This window comes from Falco rusticolus, chromosome 4 (genome assembly GCF_015220075.1).
Source record: "Falco rusticolus isolate bFalRus1 chromosome 4, bFalRus1.pri, whole genome shotgun sequence".
Classification (NCBI taxonomy): Eukaryota; Metazoa; Chordata; class Aves; order Falconiformes; family Falconidae; genus Falco; species Falco rusticolus.
In genome coordinates this window covers 72,071,293-72,089,015 of record NC_051190.1, presented here as the reverse complement: position 1 = coordinate 72,089,015, position 17,723 = coordinate 72,071,293, and the positions used below count along the sequence as shown (strand labels likewise).

The 17,723-nt window shown below is 39.3% G+C and overlaps 1 protein-coding gene across 1 annotated transcript; it reads left to right on the top strand.

Annotated features, from left to right (window-relative positions):
* Nucleotides 1-1,070: 1,070 nt before the first annotated feature.
* On the top strand, nt 1,071-17,481 carry ARL5B (ADP ribosylation factor like GTPase 5B). The gene is made up of 6 exons (XM_037382935.1): nt 1,071-1,298; nt 9,245-9,305; nt 10,576-10,723; nt 13,335-13,418; nt 15,109-15,260; nt 15,492-17,481. Exons 1-6 carry the CDS (start codon nt 1,253-1,255, stop codon nt 15,538-15,540), a joined length of 540 nt encoding a protein of 179 aa, XP_037238832.1. The 5' UTR covers nt 1,071-1,252; the 3' UTR covers nt 15,541-17,481.
* The last annotated feature ends 242 nt before the right edge of the window (nt 17,482-17,723 follow it).

Genomic DNA, 17,723 nt, shown 5'->3' with positions numbered 1-17,723 from the left:
CTTTGAGGCCGCCACGGATTGGCCGGAGGACGACAGGGCGGTGCCGGCCTTGCCGTTACCATGGCAGCCAGGCACGCCGCGGCGGAGCCGGCAAGTGGCGGTGTGCTGCAGCGCTCTGCCGCGGGAAGGGCGGCTGCGGGCCTGGCCCACAAGCGGAGAGCCGCCAGCGCGGCCTGCGCAAGCAGCACCCTTAGCACCCCTGCCGCCGCAGCAGCTTCCCCCGCGGGCAGAGCCCGCTTTGCCGCAGCGCCCTCCTCCCTCTCCGGGGTTTCGCCGTTTGAGTCCCGGAGCAGCTGCCCGCACCGTTGCCGGTGGTGGGGTCGGCGTGTCCCTGTGTTACGGGGCAGCAATGAGTTTGCGGCGCTGCAGCAGCTCAGACCGTGAGTTCAACATACAGCTCCAGTATATAAAGAAACTTATTTGACAAAACGTTGGTGCAGCGCTTTTTTCTTCCCCGCATGACCAAGCTTAAATGCTGCTGGGTGGATTAAAATGACAGGTTTTGTATTTCTAGCCCTCCTGCCGGTAAGTGCCTGCAGGTTCCTTCACTAAGGCGGAGCAGAGCTCGTGCTCTTACACTGGCCCTCCCCAAGATGCTGCCGAGTAAGAAACCTGCGGGACCCACGCAACGGGTCGATATGCAAGAACCTCTAGCACAGCGCTGAAAAGGCGTTTGTAATGCTTTACTATACGGGAAAGAACCGAGAGCATTAAAAACAGCAAGCCCTTCCCAACCGTCAACGAAGACCGCGGACCAGCCACGGCACCGCCCGGCCGAACGACACGGTGACGGGGAAAGAACGCTGCCAGCGCAGGCCGGCCACGGCGCCGGGGCCGCTTCCACCCCGGCCGGGAGAGCAGCGTACTGCGCCGCACCCCTCCCTTGCGGGGCGGCTCCCCGCTCCCCGGCCGTGCGAGACCCCAGACCCCTGGTCTCTTGGCCAGCCCCGGGGACAAGCCCGGCCCGGCCCCACCGCCGCCCGCGCGCAGCACCGCCCCGCCGCGAGCCTACGTGATGACGCACGGCGTGACGCGGCGCGACAGGCGCGTAGGCGTTGGGGCCGCCCCTCGCGCCGTGCGGCCGTTGGCCGGGGGAGGGGCGGTGCCGTGTGCCCGTCCCCCCGCCCCCCGCCCTGCCGCTGCCCCGGGGCCGCTGCGGGCTGCGTCTGCCCGAAGGGAGCCGCGGAGCCGGCACCGCCGCCTGGCTGAGCCCTGGGTGCGCTGGGGGCTCGGCGGGGAGTCGAGGCCAGGCATGGGACTGATCTTCGCCAAGCTGTGGAGTCTCTTCGGTAGCCAAGGTGGGCGCGGGGGTCCGCGCTGGCTGCGGGGACGGGGGGCGGGCGGCGCGGCGCGGGGGCGAGCGGGGCTGAGGGGGCGCGGGCGGGGGGCGGCGGCCGGCTCTGTTGCCCGGGCTTGCCCGGAGGGCGCGCCCAGGCTAAAGTTGGGCTTTTCTTTGTGCGGCGCCTCGGGCGCTGGTTGCGCGGCGCCTCATGCCCGGGGCGGCTTTGTTTCTTCCCGCTGAGGCGGCCCCGCCGCCCCGGGCACCCCGGCCGTCCCGGGCGGACCCCGAGTGGCGCTTCCCGGCTGGCGGCGCGGCCGGCGCTGCTGCCGCTCAGCCGGGATCTTCCACCGTTGTAGCGGCTGAAGCTTCGGTGGACGGTGAAGGAAGGTCTTGTCTTTGCAGATCCTCCGTTTTTAACTCGGGCTCTGCTGTGAAAGTCGTGCTATTTTTATCTTCAGTATTAAGGAGGAAGCCACCAAACTTGTGTTGGGGCCTTTGAGGCAAAGGTTCTAGTTACATTGCGTTGTTGCCCCAAGAACATAACTTCTGAAGCCCAGAGTGAGGTGGGAAGGGGACAGCTCTCCGTGCTCCCCTCCTGGCGCACCCAGCCCCGCAGCCATGGCTCATGCCTTAATCCTGAGTTCAAAACTTGTGGCGGCCACCACCTCTAGCTCAGACAGTTATCATAAAAATAGAAAATTATGTTTTATTTGTTACCTTATTTGTTTTGATGAACCTTGTTTACCTAGCCTTCTTTGGTGAGAAAATAAAATAAGGAATTTATCGTTTGTGTTGTTTTTCCTTGAGGCTTTGAGTTTGGAACAGGCAAACTGATATTGTTCTCCCATCAGGTTTCCAAATGTATGCTTCATTCCTGCTTTAAAGTTACTCAAAGGGTAGTTAAGGTTTTTCGTGCAGTGCTCAACATGTTACTAACACAATTTCCCAAGTTTTGGAAGGCAGGTACACCTGGTGTCCCTTGAATAATCTTGTCACTGTGAGTGCACATAACCCGTTCTAATTCTGTAAATACCAGAGCAAAGCCTCAGTGTGTGTACATGTTAACATCCATCTATCAAAACTGTCTTTTCATGGAATGGGTGTAGGAGGAAGATCCAGGCTATTTATCTTTCCCCCACATACACTGTTCCACCGTATCATTCCTGAAGTCTTCGAACAGTCTTCTGAATTTGTTGCTGTTGTTTATTTGAAGATTCTTATTTATTTGAACTGGAAAACCCATGTGGTAAGACTCAAAGTTTCCCCTGTTCTCCAGAAAACTATTAAGTACTGTCTTGGTTTTCATAGAGTACTGTAATCTGCAACTCCTTCCATGAAGAACTCTGAAGAGGCATTTATAAGCAGAGAACTGATCAGGACATAACTTCTGGTAGCTTTTAGTATTGGTCTATATGGTACTTTATTATGTCAATATTTATCTTCAGGAAGGAAGGAAGAGGTTTTGAGTTTGCTTTGGTTTTTTGCTAGTACATGACAACATTAGATTATGTTGATTCCATTTCATTAGTGGAAAAACCGTTGTTACTGTATATTAATTTCTGAAAGGAAAGTTATTTATACGTTTAAAATGTTAACAGAAAATATTATCACAGTTGAGATAGATAGGGCAATACCGTGAAATACTTACCATTTGGCTTTTGTCCCAAGGAGAGGCTTCTGAGGTGTGTTCTGATCTTGTTTTGTTGCTGGGGTTCTCTTTGGTGTGGTTTGTTGAGGGTTTTTTTGCCCCTTCTTCTTGTGGTGATTGTAGAGAACAAAGTGAGTTTCTTTTCATGGCCAAAATTGAAATTCCACCCTAGAAAATTCTCTTCAAACATATTTTTTTCCCCCATCTAGTGGGAAATTATTCTCTACTTAACTTTTTTCCTTCAAATAATATTATTGGTAATAATAAAGGATAGTGATTACTGAGCTGGTCTTCGAGTTACATCAAATCTAGACAATTTCTTGGAGAATTCGTAGACTGTCCCATTAAACTGTTGAGCAGACTAGCACAGTAGCTTACACAATGACTTTGACTATACAGAGGGAATATTCCAAAGATGCAAATAGACCCCAGTCTGTGTGAGCATGGCATCAGTTCATCATGGCTAGTGTGGGTTGTGCTGATAGTCTGAAGTGCTTGATACTGGCAAAATGAAAGGTTAAACAAAACAAAGATTTAGAAAGTGCCATCTGTCTTCCATCAAGTAGAGCATGGGGGAGGAGGTGTGCCTAAGTGTTAGAAGATACAGAACAGGAAATTGTTGGCACTTCAGTCAAGTATTAATTATGCACTGCAGTTTTGCTTTTTATAAATGTGAATAATAGTTGAGCTGAAAATGCCAAATCTGCAAGGTATTTGATCAATAATGTTTGGACAACGTGGAAGAAATACCAACTGTTGAGCTAATACTGTTAACAGACAGGAAGAAGATCTGTTGGTAGCTTTCTGAAAAATGCACATCTTACAATAACTAAGATGTTGAAATAAGACCCATGCATTTTTGTGCTGTAGGATTCAGTGCAGTTAGAGTAGATGTGCAATGTATAGAAATCTGAGTTCATTGAGTGACTTCTGCCTGGCAGGAAAGCCTTGTAATGAAGGTACCTGAGATCCTACTAACATTGAGTGTAATTTTATTAATTTACATATCATCTTTACTACTCTTGCAATTTGATTTTCTTACCATCCTTTCCAATGGTAAAGATGAGGTACTGTAAGGAAGGTCAAGAGACTTACCTAATCTGTTTCTAAAGACATTTACTGATAAGTGTCTGTTGACTAATGTTACCTACTGACCTCTTCCAGCAGCTTTTCTTAATATTTGTGTTCAGCTGGTTTAGCCCTATGATCTGTGTTTTCCTGCCAGGGAGTTGAATCTCTCTATCCTATTTCAACTCACTATACATGCAGCAAAAATTATTCCAGTTTGTTCAGCCCATATTGATTATGGTTAGCCCAGTCTGGCAGACCCAGAGTGGTGATGGTGGAAAGTGCAGTGGTTGAAATAGTGTTGTGTGGCTTTGACCTGTGATGGGAACTTCTAGGAGGGGAAAGCCTTTAGCTCCTTTTCCTGCTCTCCTGGTAGAATGCACTTGCTTTTCCATTGCAGTGCACCATCTACTCTCCAAATCTGGCATGTGGGATTGTTGAACAAGAAAAGCTGCATCGCAGAGCAGTTTAAGGAAACGGGGTGATGCCTGTGCTGATCTGTGAGTCAGTGACTAATGAAAGAGGAGAAGGCTAGCAGTCTCTGCCCTGAGCACAGTCTGTCATGGAATATCTGTTTAGCTCTGTGGATGTGTTTGGAAGGATTAATTTCCAGTTTGAGCTTGGCAGTAGTCTTTAAAACAGTGGCTGATGGTGGTAATGGTCAAAGCTGTTTCAGGGTCTTAATCTTCCTGTTTACTGAAGTCATGGAGATGAGAAGAGAGGTTAAAGCCTGGAGGAGGGAGGACAGCTAGCACTTCTCTGTCTTTCAGCTCTCAATACCTATTGTCTCTTAATCAATTAGTAATTGAATGGTGTGAACTGAAATAGAGGTACTTACAAGAGAAACAATTGACTTAAAAATAGACTTTTTTTCTAAGTGTCTTACTGATGGCTTCCTCATTATTTTTCCTAATTAATGAAATTGACAAAAAACATTGCCCAAACATCGTTTCCATTTAAAATATTTTGCCCTGCAGCCATTAAACATTGTTATAAAGTGTCATAAGTTGAGACTGAACTTACTTTGAAAATAACTTGTAATAGTATGTCAGACTTCAAAAATAATGTGCTTATGCTGTGATTCAGTACTCAGATGGCACATTCTGAGCAACATGTAGTAATATAAATAAATGGTGGAGCAACTAACTTACTGCCTGTGTTAAAGCGTAGCTGAATAAAACTTGCTTGACTTACCATTCTATCAATACTATAATGATTGCTCTTAATGAAACTATAAGGAAAAAACAGAAGTGAATGTCAGCAACCCTGATAAAGGCAACTCTGACAGTTGTCAATACCTTATTCCTGTAGGTATGTGTGTGGTAGATGGAGTTCTGCAAGAAGTTCACAAATCTGTTTTTTAATTTTTTTGAATGGTAGTTGTTCAAAACCTTCCGCGTTGCTCTGAATAAATACTATATGTGTTAAAAAAACTGCTATAAGACAAATAATGATAAGCTCTAAGTCAAGGTGGCTGAACTTCTGTAACTCCACTGTTTACTTCCCTTAGGTTTGCTGACAGTTCCCAGACTGTACAGACAGTCAAGTTAGCAGATCATTATCTGGAAAACCCATGGATTTTGCTTCCAGCAATTACTGAACACTATTGTCAGTTTCACTACTTTTTTGTAATCAGGTCTGGAAATACAGCTGTATTTAAGCATTCTGTTGTGTTTGAAAGAAGACTCTAAGGTAGCTTTTAGTGTGCAGTATGAATCCTTGTATTGAAGTATCTTTGAAGCTTAGTAAAATGCTATTCCTCCTGCCTCCTCTTAAGCAAATTTCTATTTGCAATCTGTCTTCAGCCTTGAAGTCCTCAAGATTATTGTTCTTTGGGACTAGATGTGGGTTTTGTATTTCATGGCCTAAAAAATATTGGTAACCTGTCCAGTATTCATTTTTTCTTTCAAATATGTTGGAAGAGCCTTGCTTATCATTAAAGTATTTAGATTATTTTCTTAGTTTTAGTTTTTGCAAATTGGAAAGAGCAAAGGGCAAAGTTGTGAGAATTTAATCTTCACTTTTGACTCCTTTTACCACAGAGAAATATAGACGAGTAAATGAAGAAAGGAGCATATTACATCTTCCTTCTAACATATGCAAGATGATCATCTTCACTGTCCTATCATTTTATAATACTAGACTGCCAGAGATATTTTTTTAACAATAATATATATATATGTGTGTGTGTGTGTGCGTATATATATATATATATATGTTTTAATAGTCTGCCAGGGATGGTTGATATAACAGAATTCTTTGGATTCTTTTAAACAGTAGCCTAATACTGTGGGGGTTTTTCCCTGCATATACCTACTTCTTCTACCTATTTTTTTCTGCTCTTTCTACCTGATTTATAAAGATGCTGCTCTTCTGCTCTGGCAACTCTGTTATGAATTTTCTCCTTTCTTTGCCAAGAGCATGGTGGATTGGGGAGATATTCATGACTAGAACCCAACCTGAGTTTGAATACCAGCCAGTGAAAGGGAGAAATTTGACTTAATCTGTAAGTACAGAACATAAATATGAGCATAAATCACTGCCTATGGTTTAATCCATAATTGTCCTTTCTTTTAATTGTAGTATCTATCTTCTACTAGTTGCTCTTTTAAACAAATCCTTGTTTTGCTAAAATTTTGTTCTGTCTTATTTTGGCAGTGTTTTTAAGTAAAAATTCTGTAATTAACCAGATAGAAATTCTGAAGAATTTTCCATTACCATAGATGTAATGGAATGTTCTAAATGTAATGTAGTTAATGTATGGCATAAATGTAATGGCAGTTCTAAAAGCAACTGCCACTGCTAAAAGGTGGAAACCGATGCTTTAATCTTATTTTCATCCCCAAATCAACATTAATTAACACTTGTGTGGTTGTTTCTTGTTTGTGCTTATTCAGTTACTGTATAGAATACCATTTGACTATGGAGTAACGCAGATTAGCTGTACCTTTTGTTCCTCAGCTAGAGTTGAACCATTCATGCTTCAATGGCTTTCAAAAACAGTCATCTCAATGGAGATTTTTTTTTCATTGCAAGTAGTGTGATATTGTTTCATCCAATACTTTGCTTTTTTGTTCCTAAGTAAAACATTGTATTCTGATTTGAAGGTGGGAAAAAGCAGTGTAATGCCTGGCTGGGACTCCTTTTCTTTTCCTCCTTGAAAATAACTCAAACAGAATGTTGCAAAAGTAAAGTGATCTTCTTAGGCAGTAGTTGACAATGTAGCTGTTTTGAAAACAGCAGAAGGGTGTTGCTATGTTTGAACTTTGAAATCCTTGTAAATCTAACTGGATTTGAAGAAGAGATTGACAGTCTAGCAATGTGGCATGGTTTATTAGAGTTGAAAGCAGAGAGGGTTTCATACCATTTATGTGTTGGGAAAGGTTATTAATTACTGGTGGTGCTGTTTATGGGGTTAAAGATACAGTGGATTTAAGGCCAGAAAATGTTCTTTCCTTGGAATGTGTTGGCAGGATGCGTTAGTAGGGGAACTTATACAATGAAATACATTTCAACATTTGTTAGGGCTGTATCACATAACAAAACTACTGAAAGTCCCAAGCAAGAGACATTTTATTAAAATCACTTTCAGAATGAAAAGACCTAGGTTATTATATGTAAATGGGTTTCAAAAACCCAAAACCCAAAACAAAAATACTTTTATTTTTCCTTCGACCACCCACTTATGGGAAAAAAAACCCCACCAATTTAATATTTATAATAGATCTTCTGAGCTTTTAGTAATTTGTTGTAAGTCTTGTAGATCGAATATGGCATTTGAGAGGAAATCTTTAAGCTGTGAACCATGTTTTGCTTTGGAATAAGTGCCCTAGAATATTAAATATTACCCTTTCAAAAGTTAGTCTGTTCACAGACTTTTTATGCAAGTTTTACTTCTAGTATCCATTTGTAAATTCTCTGCTCTCAAGTGATTTGCTTTTTTGTCAGTAAGTGGATTGGTATCTTCAAACTTCACATATATATCAAAAGAACCATCATTCTAATTGGCTGTGCTGCTGTATCTGAAAGTCTAAGCATTAACTATAGATAACCATCTAAGTTCGGGGTGGGGGGGGTGGGGGTGTTCTTGTTTCTGTTTGGTTTTGCTTTTGTTTCCCCTGTGCCTGGAAAAAAATAACATTGCAGCAGCTTGAAGGTCAGTTTTCTATAAGATGGGCTTTCCAGCAGGTCAAGGGAAGTGATCTTTCCCTTCTATTCAGCACTGGTGAGGCCTCACCTGGAGTGGTGTGTCCAGTTCCAGGCTCCTCAGTACAAGAGAGACATGGCGTACTGGAGAGAGTCCAGTGACGGGCCACAAAGATGACGGACAGGAGCATCCCACATATGAGAAAAGGCTGAGAGAGCTGGAACTGTTTAGCCTTGAGAGGAAAAGGCTTGAAGTGGGGATCTTGTTAATATATATATGAATACCTGACGCAAGGGTGCAAAGACAACAGAGCCAGGCTTGTTTCAATTGTGCCCAGTGACAGGATCAGAGGCAGTGGACACAAACTGGAAGCACAGGAGCTTCCCTCTGAACATCAGGAAACACCTTTTCACTGTGAGGGTGACTGAGCACTGGCACAGGCTGCCCAGAGAGGTTGGATAGAATCTCCATCCTTGCAGGTACTCAAATCCCATCTGGACACGGACCTAGGCAACTGGCTCTAGGTGGCCCTGGTTGAGCAAGGGGGTTGGACCAGGTGACCTCCATAGCTGTCTTCCATCCTCGACCATTCTGTGACTTTTCAGTTCAGAAACTGCAGTGTTGGAATTTGTGATCTGTTCAAAATACAGCTTTCCTCTTAGTTCTTACTGTGCGAGTAAGATGGTGGTCCCGTAAGTGGTTATTACTGAGCTTTGAGTGTTAGGCTAATATTTTGTGCAGTCTTTAGGTGTTTGGTGATGTTCTTAAGATGATACACTACTATATTTGTTCATTGTAGTTTTCTTTCTAAAACTAGATTTTTTTTTAAAAAAGTAGTCATATTAGTAACCATTCCTTTATGCAGACTTCCAGTACTGACTTCTCCTGAGACTGTAGTCTCAAGAGAAGATGAGGCTTTGTGGATTTTCTTGGTTTTTTCCTGTCCTGAAGTCACCAGTATTCTGTGTAAGCTACTGAAAGAAGACAAACAAGCAGTTGCTTTCTTCAGTAAAGTGATTAAACAGAATTATAATTATTGCTGTTTCCACTGATTTATTCTGTTTCCCCTGATTTATTCTTGTTTTTTGTGTACATGCAGAGCACAAAGTAATCATAGTGGGACTTGATAATGCTGGAAAGACTACTATTCTTTACCAATTGTAAGTATATGAACTATTTTGGGGTTTTGTTTACATTTTAATATTTGTCACTGTTTAATCATTGAAAATTCAGCTTTGCAACCTGGCGGATACTCTAGGGTTCTAGATCACAGTTTCTACATTAATGGTATATCTGGTGTTCTAAACAGAGTAAGTATTTAAAGGATAAGTGAAGGAACTGCAATGTTTTAAAACTGAACTGTAAATTGAATAACAAAATTGTACACACAAGGACAAAGTGAACTGCAAGTTCTGTTGCTGTCAAAGCCTATCTTTATTTGTAAGCATAGACATAATCCTGTCACCAAGAAATGCAGAGAAGAAAGTGATTTTTAAATTAATGGAAATTGTCACCACTCTGCAAAAATCCATAAATGTTTCCAAATGTTTCCTAATACCAGTGTCAAAAATCTGTGATGGAGGATTCCTCAAAATAGTATTTTATCTTGTCTAGGTCCTACCTTAAGCATTTTAAATAGCAGAGTTGCACCCAAATCTTGCTGGCATTACAAGAATATCTATGATAAATTCAAGAATATTGGCAGGAACATAATTGCTATTGTAATTGTGGAAAAGTAAGAGGATATAGCCAAATTACTGCAAATGTATTTGGGTACAAAGGCAGCAGAGGATGAATGTTTTCCAAAGTAACATTTTTCTAGGTAGTTTTGACAAAGTTTAAGGTAGAACTGAGACATTTTCAGCTATGTAAACAAACAGTCCTTTGGAACTTGTTTTTAATATTGAGTTACTAAGTTGAGTGTTCTGATAAGATTATATTCTGATTTATATTTTGCAGTTTAGCGTTCCCCTTATTTGGGATCCTTAGAATAGCAGCTTCTGCTTTGGAACAAGTGCATTTTAAGTATCTGATAAAGTGTGTCCTTTAAAAAGGGAAACCTCTTGCAATGCAGGTGCTTATCCATTTGTTGTAAACCTTTTATGTGCTTATTTGTTGCTGCTGGCGTCTTTAACCGTGTCTATAGTCTTTGCTACAAAAGCACACTAGAACTTTTCAACCACGGTTTTTAGTCCAAGTTCAGGTTGAACTAATCTTTTTACTAAACAATTGTTCTTCAATATTTACTTTATTTCTATAAAAATTCAAATGTATGGCTTTTGAAATATGCCTATGTTTTTAATCTTTTTTTTTTTTTTATCAGAGTTACACATACTTACCTTTTCTACAATAGATTTGTTGTAATTGAGCTGTGACAGGCCTTGTGGATTTTACTGGCTGGTCTTTATGGTATGGTATTGTTTCCTTTAGCTTAATGAATGAAGTGGTTCATACTTCTCCAACCATAGGAAGCAATGTAGAGGAAATAGTGGTGAAAAACACTCATTTCTTAATGTGGGATATTGGAGGACAAGAATCATTACGGTCATCATGGAATACCTATTACTCAAACACAGAGGTATGAGAAGCTGCTTTGAAATCTCAAATTCACTAATTTTTTTGTACTTAATTTATTTATTGGGAATATTAGTAGATTTATATAAAGATTGCAGCTGTATTATTGTTCAGTCTTTTGGAGAAAGAATAAACCCAAAAAGTGTATGATGTCTCTGGTATGCAGCCAATTTTCTGGTAATATTTGAAGTATTTTTCCTGTATTCTTTACAGTAATGTTGTTTGATCTGTGGTATAAACTGTGAAGGTAGACTTTTCTCCTAGACAATCAAATGTAGCCTCTGTAATCCAAACCAGATTACATTGATGTAAAAAATTTTCTATTTAATTTCTTACCATTTCTACTAAAAGCAGAGATCTCTTGTAAATATTACTTACTATATGAGCATTCCATCCTCCTGTAAAGTTAGGTTTTCTGTCCTGTGCTGCCCTTTGAAGGAGGGCAGATTATAGTGATCCACCCCAGATGTTCAGAAACTTTTTATCTACTGAAAGTCTGGTGATGACATATCAACCTTCATCTCTGGTATTCTAAACTTATTTTTTATTTTACCTAGAAAAGTATAGCTACATCTAAGACAAATGCACATGAGGGTGAAGAGACTTCTGCCAGCATTATCTGGTACAATAACAATACATTCTTGACATTTGTCCATTGAGAATCTTTGATTTTGGAATTTGGGGCGATGGATTTATTAGTTCTTTTCTTTGATCCTTTTGGGTTGTTCTTAATCATATTCTGGCTAGTAAGCATTTGAAATCCAGTGCTTTGTAGCACTTGGAAAGAAGAACTTTCTCTTTGCTTAGAAGCTTTGTCTGCTAGAAATATTTGAGGAAGAAAAGGGGTCTGTTTAGTATGCTAATCCTAGCTTCCCTGATAGGTACTGTTCTTCCTCATCTGCTAGACATCTCAAAGTCACAGCAGCATTAAATTGACTTGGTATTTCATACCGTTTTTCATACCGTGTGGTCATTTTCAGTGGGTAATGAATCTCATTAATTTTATAAGGCAAAGTGATTTGGAGCATATGTTGGAAAATTATAGTGGTGATTTATAATCCTCCATTTTTGTTGCTATCTCTCTTTTCTCTCTTTCCGTATCTGTAAATTGAAGCAATCTAAACAAAATCTTTGGAGTAATGTAAAAACCCCACAAATAAGCTTTTCAGTGCATACCTGCCCCAATTAGTTTCAACTTAAATGCCTAATTCTGCAGTTCTGTTTTAAGAGTAGGATTGTGTTCTCACCGAAAGGATGTTGAGACAAGCTTACAGACACAAGATTTGGGGGGAGAGGAAAGGGGGGAGGGAGTTACGTTGGTTAAGTTATCAGCGGGGGCGGGGGGTGGTGGTGGCAACAAGGAGTTAAAGAGAGAAGGATTCCCATCTGGGCAGAGAAGTGATGGTGTCTCTCAGATGAATGTCACCTCCTTGGTTTCCTCTCCAGTGTAGCATGTGTTCCCTGTAATTCACTGCTGCCACTGCCACCCCGCCCCACCCCAGTATCTGTATAATTTTTATCAGAACATGCTTGATCTCCCTACTCGTTGTTCCCACCTATGATGCTGTTAGCGCTGCTTGGAGCACACTGTGGGCAGAGCAGTGATCAGTGGTTACAGTTTGTGTACACATACTATTGTGTAATGCTTATGAGCATTTACTAGAGTAATGCCTACTGCGGAATGCCAGGTCTCTCTCTTCTCTGGTGTAGAGCTATAAAATAGAAGGTGCAAAACCAGGGGCAGAAAGAGTAGGGTCAAAGAGTTAACGTTCATACCAGTGGCAATGGCTTCTCATGGGACACCTGACATACCAGACCGAGCAGTGTCTCAGGATTCACAAATGCATGGGTGGCTATGAGAATAATGTGCTTCGCAGGAATGGTAAGGATAAAATCACTGCTGCAGCCATCTCCAGGTGCCTAGTTGGAAGGGTGCAAAGTCATGAGTGAGAGGCCAGTTGCACGGGTCCTTTGCAAATTTTAAGGTGTTGTGCAACAACTTAGTGCTAAGCCCTATAGATAGCTTATTGAGGTCTATGTACTACTCTGAGGAGGTAATATTTCTTAAGCCTTGTAAGATGATGATGAATTACTGAAAATGCTTCTTTCAAGAGAGGGAGCTTCGATTTCAGTTTCCTGGAAAAAAAACCCCACCCTATAGTTTTCTGAGTAGGCAAGTAGTGGACAGTAATAGCTGTTTTCTTTGATAACCGTATATCAATTTTGTCATCCACATCTTAAATGTAATCCACTACCTGTAGGTGCTTTTGGTGCCTACATCACTGTTTTGGGTATGATGTAGGGCCTGAAGATCCACCAAAGAGATTTAACCATAGTATGTGAAAGCAGATCTTAGTAGCAGTGCTGAAATTTACAAGCACAATCTTTTTATTTTCTTTTATTTTTTTTTAAATTTTGAAACTATAATCTTCATGTATGAATCCCAGGGCTCTAGCCAAAAACTGATTTTAAACCTCTTGTTCTATTTTCTGGTGTGATCCGAAAGTCTTATGTCTGTCTTATATAGGAAGACTTGTGGTAGTGGTCTCTTGAAAACGTGCTTTTTGAAATTTATACTTTGCACTTACATACTGTACTATTGTGTTTTCCCCTAGTTCATCATTCTTGTTGTTGACAGCATTGATAGAGAGCGACTTTCTATTACAAAAGAAGAACTTTATAGAATGCTGGCTCATGAGGTACAGTGGGGAGTTGGGATAGTAGGGGTTTTTTGTTGTAACAGTCAAATAAAATTACATGCTTCGTATGTTAACAAAAATTACACTGTCACAAAAAAAATCTCTGAGCCTAAATGTATGTGTATGTTGGTCACATTTTAAAACCACGTAAATCATAAATAAATAGGAAAATTACTATGAAGCACTCTTGAAATAGGACTTGCTTGATTGTAATCAAATCACTCTTTACAAATGTTGAACTTGTAAAAGAACCTTAAGCTTCATATTAATGTAACTAGATTCACCACCACACTCTCTCTCTTTCTGTTAAATGTTGAAAATGTCAAGAAACTTTTTATTATATTATTTTAGAAAGTAGGCAATTCCATTTCTCTTTTTTGTTTGTTTTAGTCCTGTTCCTTAAAATTAAGGCACATGTAAAATACTGTGGATAAATCAGTTTCAGTTCAGTTCCCTTCTGAATTACTTTTTTTTGTAGTTTTATTATTATATGTTGTATTGACGACTCTTCAACACTGGGTCAACTCCCTCAAACATCCTAAATTAACATCTATATTGGATTAGCTAAAGCCCATTAAAACCTTCTGTGATCACACTCAAGCTAAGTTAGGGTTGTTTTAAATCTAAGGATCTTCATTTTTGAAGGAAGAGGATTTAGTATAATGCAAGTAACTGAAGTTCATTTCGCTGAGAGATTTGCATTGTTTCAAATAAGTGAGTTTTCACTTTAAAGTTTAATATTAATGTAGTTTGGGTCTGGTAGTAAGAAGCAAATACACTACCAAAAAGGTGGGAAGATGACTTTTTATAGTGAAGTTTTCCCATGTAGTTTATTAGCTTTCAGTGTTATAAAGATTTTAATACGCTGTCCCTTGAAAACCGTTGGTAGGCCTAGACTAGATTACATGTAGGAGTGCATTTTCAACATTGAACCAGAAAGGTGTTTTGTTTGTTTTTTTTTCTTTTCTTGATGGAGAAATAGTCTCAGAATTCAATATACAATGAAATGTATTGAACACTTTTAATTACAACTGTCAGCTTCCTGGATATTGCATTTGTTTACCCTTCTGCACTCCTAAAACCATACATCCCAGTTCTTATCTCATTGCTGTGTGGTATCCTAATTTCCATACAGAAACAAAACAACATTTTATTAGTTTCTGTTTTTACTAAAGCTGCTGCAGCGTTATTAGAGCTCCTTTTTTGGAACAAGATAAAACTTACAAGAATTTAGGTAGCTTTCTTAAACTACCGCTTTAATCACTACAGAACTTGTTTAAAGAAGTCAAAAGTATTTTCAAGGGAATGATATCTAGTAGGCTTTTCCATTTGAATAATATCTAATGTAGATTTTGGAATGTTTATCCAGTAATAATTCTGCTGGATGGATGGTTTGGAGCTTTATGAAATACATTTTAACAAGACCTTCTTTAGTTAACATATGAACATGTGGTCAATACCAAAAGATTAGTCATATAGTATGTTAGAATTTCATTCTCCGTTGTAGAGAATGCTTCTGAATAAATTGGTTTCTTCATTCTTAATGTAATTAATTTTTAATGTGTTAAAACTCCATGCTGCTGTATAATTGTAGATTAGCTTGAATACAGTTCTTTTAAGAAATTCAGTTAATGCAATAACCCTTTAGTTCTTTATAATAACTATTATGAATACTCTAAATTACTTCTAGGATTTGCGGAAGGCTGCAGTCCTCATCTTTGCGAACAAGCAGGACATGAAAGGTTGCATGACAGCTGCTGAAATATCTACATACCTCACCCTCAGCTCCATAAAGGATCACCCATGGCACATTCAGTCCTGTTGTGCTTTGACAGGAGAAGGGTAAATGCTTACTGCTTAGTATAGTAATGTGTGGTAAATTAGAATACTATTAACACCAACGTGAATTTCCTGAAAGAATTTATTTCTAATCTTTGCAGAGGGTCATTTTGTATTTTCCTTTTCTTTATTGAACTTTGTGGATTTTTTTCATCGCTTAAACTCCAAATTTGCAAATTCTGTAATGATGTTGGACTAGAACTAGTACCGATATAACATCTCTTTGTCTTCCAGATTATGCCAAGGCTTGGAGTGGATGACCTCCCGTATTGGAGTGAGATAGCTCCCTCCTGCCCCTCGTCAAAAGAAGAGACTTCTATTTATCCTGTGAACATGTACATTTTTCTCTACTTCTGGCTGCTGAGGCAGTGACCATATTTAATTTATATCACCCAACTCCCAAGCTGTACTTGAATCAAGTGCAGTTGAACTGAAACACAAAGTATTTTCTTAACTTTTTTTAGTACACTAATCTGCAACTGGATGAACATTGTGAATCTGGTTTTAAGCATTGAAATTCCTCTGAATATGTATGTATTCTAACTTTTTCAATGATAGCTTTTTAAAATCTGTTTTGTCATTGTCAATATTTCATACTTCCTCTTTCTAAATAGTTTATATAACTTATTAACATAAATGAGCGCAGTTTGTTTAATAATGAAAAAGTAGTGAGTAGGTTGACTTTACTCTGGCATAGCTTTAGCCTCTGAGGGTAACTATATCTCCAGCTGAGCTTCCTGGAACATCAGTAGAGTTCTAGCTAGCACGGGAGTTAATAGTTATGAATGCAAATTTTTACATGTCAAACGAGTTAGTTATAATTAATATTGTGGTGGCTTTTAACCTGGTATATAATTGAACTTCTGCCTTAAAAGAAATCTATTTCATTCTCAGTTTATTTGGTAAGTAGTTCTAGGATATGATTCTTTTACTTGAAAATACATCTCTGTACAGTGGATAAAAACTTTTGTTATGAAGTGCTGGTTTAGTCATTTAAAACTTGAATACCTTTTGAAAAATAAAACAAATTCCTGATAATTAGATTTGGAATCATGGCAGTGTTACATGTAGACTTGCTGTAATCTGTTAAAATTTTAAATACTGTATACATGAGCCTTCCTCAACTTTTAGTGAGAGTGCTGTTTTATAAATGAATGCAAAATCAAAAGGGAAGCCAGATTTATAAACAGAACAGAGTCATGGTGCTCCATCTGTGGACTTCAGAGTGAAGCTAATCTTGACATTTATTTACCTACTATCAAACATGTTTTCAGATTCTGTTCCAGAGAAAATATTTTGCCTTGATTTTTGGTTTTAGTCATCTTTGCAGGAGCAGAGAACTCTTTATAGTGCTCGAATTATATTCATTCAGCTTAAATTTGGGAACTGAAAGTTGAAAAAGTAGAGGGCTTCCATTTGAAAAACAGGTGGTGAAAGATTGGATGTAGTAACTCCTAATTCAATTTGAAGGGGATGAAGTTAGATCAGTAAAGAGAATCTAAAGTTCTGGATGAAGTTAATGGAGAACATTAGGTGCCAGAAACCATCTGAGAAAAAAAAAAAACCAAACAAACAGTAGCAGACACTCAATTCCTAATGGAATCCCAGCAGCAGTCAGGTATCTAACCTACAAAAATGTTAGGCAGGCTTTCCAAAAGCACCGTTCTCTGCTTTTGCATGCCTGAAAACTGTGTGGAGTCTGGTTACTAGAACAATTTTGCTAATTGACTGTAGACCTTTAATGACAAACTGTTTCTGTTAAATCTTATTTTGATAATTCAAGCACACTCAAGTTTTCTTTAATAAAATTTTGTTTTGTAAATTTCAGTTTGCTTCCATTTTTATTTGAAACAAAGATTAATGAAATTTTAAAAGTATCAGCAAATATGTTGTCATAAGTGTTAAAAAGAAGGCTTTGAATGTATGTGGAAACAGTGATTGATTGAATGAAGTTGTATATTAATGCTCGTTAGCAAAAGTCATGTTTAGGAGAAAGCCTGTGTTGAGCATCAAGTCAAAATGCTCAGAAGATAATTTAAATCAGTGAAAAGTAGTGCTTAAAGAAAAACAAGAAATGCAAGGCAAGGTTAAAATCTGATACTAAAGCCTCTTGCTCTGATGTTTATGCTAAAAACTGTTCTAATGTGTGAAAATAAGATTTGTTTTATTATTAAGGAAGCAAATTATGAAATGAAAAGAAAAAATAAAATGATATGTGAATGAGGTTTCTTGTTTGGTGTCTTAATAATTTCAGTTTGGAAATTATATTTATTTTCAGTTTTATTTTTATGTAGTTCAGAATGTAATCCCGAATATTTATAAAAAGCACTATGTGAATGTATAGCCCATTTCATTAAAAAAAAAAAAAAAAAAAAAAAGGGCATGATTTCGTAGCTAACACTTTCCAGGCAAAACCATTCATAAATATATAGTTTGATTACTAAAACCGGTCTCACCTGAAGTAAT

Bases quoted from the DNA above. Each gene is read 5' to 3' on its own strand.
- ARL5B (XM_037382935.1), top strand. From the start codon at position 1,253: ATGGGACTGATCTTCGCCAAGCTGTGGAGTCTCTTCGGTAGCCAAG. The intron at 10,724-13,334 runs GTATGAGAAGCT...GTTTTCCCCTAG, and splicing joins CCTATTACTCAAACACAGAG to TTCATCATTCTTGTTGTTGA. The intron at 15,261-15,491 runs GTAAATGCTTAC...TTTGTCTTCCAG, and splicing joins TGTGCTTTGACAGGAGAAGG to ATTATGCCAAGGCTTGGAGT.